The sequence below is a fragment of the Apis dorsata genome, unplaced genomic scaffold, assembly GCF_000469605.1.
Source record: "Apis dorsata unplaced genomic scaffold, Apis dorsata 1.3 scaffold_891, whole genome shotgun sequence".
Classification (NCBI taxonomy): domain Eukaryota; kingdom Metazoa; phylum Arthropoda; class Insecta; order Hymenoptera; family Apidae; genus Apis; species Apis dorsata.
This window is the reverse complement of record NW_006264007.1, coordinates 1-1521: the sequence shown is the minus strand read 5'-3', so window position 1 is coordinate 1521 and position 1521 is coordinate 1. Positions and strand designations below refer to the sequence as shown.

At 16.0% G+C, this 1521-nt stretch overlaps 1 protein-coding gene across 1 annotated transcript in view; it reads left to right on the top strand.

Moving 5' to 3' along the window:
• Nucleotides 1-1278, top strand: part of LOC102671004 — a 1491-nt gene extending 213 nt beyond the window's left edge. Inside the window, exons 2-3 of the mRNA XM_006623405.2 lie at nucleotides 601-810; nucleotides 1048-1278. Of these exons, the coding sequence (XP_006623468.1) occupies nucleotides 607-810; nucleotides 1048-1263 (420 nt within the window). The 5' untranslated portion in view covers nucleotides 601-606 and the 3' untranslated portion in view covers nucleotides 1264-1278. The remainder of the gene's footprint in view (nucleotides 1-600; nucleotides 811-1047) is intronic.
• The last annotated feature ends 243 nt before the right edge of the window (nucleotides 1279-1521 follow it).

Sequence of the window (1521 nt, the reverse complement as noted above, 5' to 3'; positions counted from 1 at the left end):
AGACATCATTACTAATTATTAGTATTAATGAGAAGAAAAATTATATTATTAATATACTATTAATAAACTATTAACTATAGTAAAAATAAATATATTTCATTTTATTAATTAAATTCTTTTTATGAAATTTACTCTATTAGATAACTATTGAATACAGTGATTAATATATAACATATTAAAAATTCTAAAATTTTTAGTTATTAATATTTGTGTTATATATTTTTTGATATATTTATATATATAATAAAATTTATATTTTCTCAAATTAAAAATTTAATCTAATATTTTGTTACAATATTTTTTATATATATATATATTAATAAATAAAATCATGATTTTAATAAAAAATTTAATTATTAATTATTATTTTAAAAAAATTATTATATATTTTGTAAGCTGATAAAAATCATACTATCATTATAAAAGAAAATCATAATTTTTATAAATATCAATATTTCTTAATATTAATTAATTATTTTAAATTTAATTTTTGAAAAGCTCATATTAATAAGGAAAAATTCATCTCAATATTGTAGAACATAAATATAATAAAATTATACATATTCATTTTTTATTTTAATTTAATTTATATATTTTTAGCATACAATGGCAAATAAATTATTGCTATCATATCTACGACAAAATACTTCAATGTGTGTTCGTGGATTATCAGCAATGCCAGAATTTCCTAACAAAATTGGTAATAGAGATGTAGTAGGTAATGGATGGAATGGTGAAGAAGCTTACTTAGACCGAAGTGATTTTCCTCTGCCTGCAATTCGTTTCAAAGCAAATACTCCAGATATAATGGTAAAATAAATAATATTTTTAATTTATTTTTATAATTTTTTAAACATTATTTATAAAATATTTTTAAATATTTATTTACATTAATGTAATATTTAGATATATTAATATCTTAATTTTTTCTTTTTAATTTATATTTTGGATATATTATTATATTGTAAAATTTCTTTAAAATATTACATATTTTATGTAGATGATATTATGTAAGATTAAGCTAATTATTTTAATATTTTTATGTAGGCATTACGAGAAAAAGAGAAAGGTGATTGGAAGAAATTATCAATAGAAGAAAAAAAAATATTATATCGAGCTAGTTTTCGTCAAACATTTAGTGAATTTTTAGCCCCAACAGGAGAGTGGAGAGGACATATTGGAATAGCACTTATAGGTGTATCTTTTAGTCTTTTCACATATATATTACTCAAAATTTATGGTAAGTTTGTAAATATGTATTAAAAATTTATAATATAATAGTTTATATATTTCAATATAACTTATAAATATATCATAAAATTTTATAAAAAAAAAATTATTCTGTTAATAATAGAAGTATATCAAATTGAGAAATATATATATATATAATTATTATATATATTACAATATACAAAAAATATACAAAAAATAAATTTTCTTAATTAAGAAAAACAATGAATATATAAAAAATTTTGATTTTATTATGAACTTTTAAAATTCAGATCAAATTAATTTTAAAAT